The 2023-nt window shown below is 33.8% G+C and overlaps 1 protein-coding gene across 1 annotated transcript; it reads right to left on the bottom strand.

Annotated features, from left to right (window-relative positions):
* Positions 1 to 839: 839 nt before the first annotated feature.
* Positions 840 to 1730, bottom strand: LOC110035332 (the record flags this gene model as incomplete). The annotated part of the gene is given in 3 exon segments (XM_020739565.1): positions 840 to 1064; positions 1165 to 1248; positions 1471 to 1730. Coding segments are annotated over 3 exon segments (501 nt in total), but the record flags the coding sequence as incomplete, so codon positions are not given.
* Between the last annotated feature and the right edge of the window lie 293 nt (positions 1731 to 2023).

The following is a 2023-nucleotide window of genomic DNA, read 5'->3' as shown; positions in this document are numbered from 1 at the left end:
AATTTTATTTCAAACTTTTATTTTATATTAACATTTAAGACTGAATTTTGTGCTTTAACAGCTTTATAAAATATTTTTAATTTTATGAGTTTTAATTCTTTTGTTTTGAAGTTTACACCTAGGTTCAGCCTCGAGGCTCGCCCCACTAAGGAAAATGCCTCAAATCCTAAACTTGCCATTTTAAACATTGGAAACAACAATAAAAAAAAACCATTGACTTATTGACAATTACATTTCTTATTATATTTAATTTACTTTATATTTGTTTGGTAATAAGGAAATATAAGGAAAACTTAATTTTTTTGTTTGGTGGGAAGTAATATGATTCTAAATTTTTATATTAACATATCTTGTATTAATATATTCTTTAAATTTTCATTTTAAATGAATTTCATTCATGACAATAACAGTACATAGGTGTATGAGATCAACAAGGCCCACTTGGTTGCAAACACAGCAAGGATGACAAGATGAGAACTTGGCAAGTACACGGAAAGTCGTGACACAAAGCAGAGAGGTCAACTTGATGGCAAAATGATCAAAGTGGTTGCAAACAAATGATGAATTTGGCGCCAAATTTTTTATGCATTTCAATGTGATAAAAATAAAGAGTTTTTGGACGTAATATAAATTACTTAATACACAGAGATGCTTTAGATTTAGATTACTTCATGCCAATAGCTTAAAAGTCAAAACTTATGCATTCCAAGTGGAATATTCTAATAATATCTCAGAACAAAAAACCCCTAGGCAATCCTCAAAACATCAAAAGAAGTTTGAATGCATTACACTGTCATGAATTTAACAAAAAACACACTCAACATCACAATAATCATTGCCACTGACTCCAATGTCTTCTTTAAGAAAAACTTATCATCATCGATAATAATGTTTTCTATAAGCTGTATTATACAAAAATAAATGGGCAGACAGAGCACACCTGATTGAGAAGTATCAGTTTCCAAGCTCTCATCATTGACAACTGTAACTGGTTGTTTCCTCCTTGATTGGCTCTCATCAAAGGCAACTGTAGCTGGTCGCTTCTTCCTTGACGGGCCCTTGGCCTAAATATATTACCAGAAAAATAAAATGAACTTACAGCCGACAGACCAGATAACAGATACAAGGATGGATGCAAAGACTTAGAACAGGTTAAGAATGTACAACAGTAACTGGGCATTTCCTCCTTGATTGGCTCTCATCAAAAGCAACTTTAGCTGGCCGTTTCCTCCTTGATGGGCACCTAGCCTAAAAATATTACCAGAAAAATAAAATGAACTTACAGCAGACAGACCAGATAACTAATACAAGGATGGATGCAAAGACATAAATGAGGTTAAGAATGTACTTCATGTAACATTTAACAAAAAAACTAAAGGTGACAAATGAATCAAACTAACTAGCTAATTTTGAATATCATTGAAAAAAACAAGCTGTAGGAAATGATCATGGATCAAGTTTGAAACATACCGAAGAAAAACATGCAGAGGAAAGTTGCAGCTCGACATCATAACCTATGCCATTTTCATCACTTAGAGAAGAAACGGATCCAAGACATCCGATACTACTTATCTGCTTGTGCTTCAGATAAAGAAGGGCAGCAGCATCCTCAAACTGCTCGCTTTCAACAGGGAACTTATTCAGATCAATGTTCAGAGGCATCTTACAGATTTTAGTATCAATTATATTCCCCTTTGTATGTTAATTTAATGAGCAAAGCGTGCTGATTACTGGAACAAAATCAACTTATCAGTGCTACAATAATCTCAGCTAATGTCCAGAAAAGGAATAAAATAAATCCCAAGGATTCAAAGTATTAGCATTTTTTTAGAAAAAAATTATTACATCAGGACTCCGCAGCAGAGCTGCTTGCGAAGTCTAATCTAGTGCTTACACGTGGAAGGTCCACTCACCTACATAAAAAATGAAAATGCACGACTCGACCTGACCCGACCCGACCGATGCGTTACAGAGCATAAACAAATATTTTTTTGCATTATTTATTTTTGTCGCCGTGTTATAG

Source organism: Phalaenopsis equestris, unplaced genomic scaffold (assembly GCF_001263595.1).
Source record: "Phalaenopsis equestris unplaced genomic scaffold, ASM126359v1 Scaffold197330, whole genome shotgun sequence".
NCBI classification, from domain to species: domain Eukaryota; kingdom Viridiplantae; phylum Streptophyta; class Magnoliopsida; order Asparagales; family Orchidaceae; genus Phalaenopsis; species Phalaenopsis equestris.
Note: the sequence above shows the minus strand (reverse complement) of the source record. Positions and strands in the feature narration are given on the sequence as shown.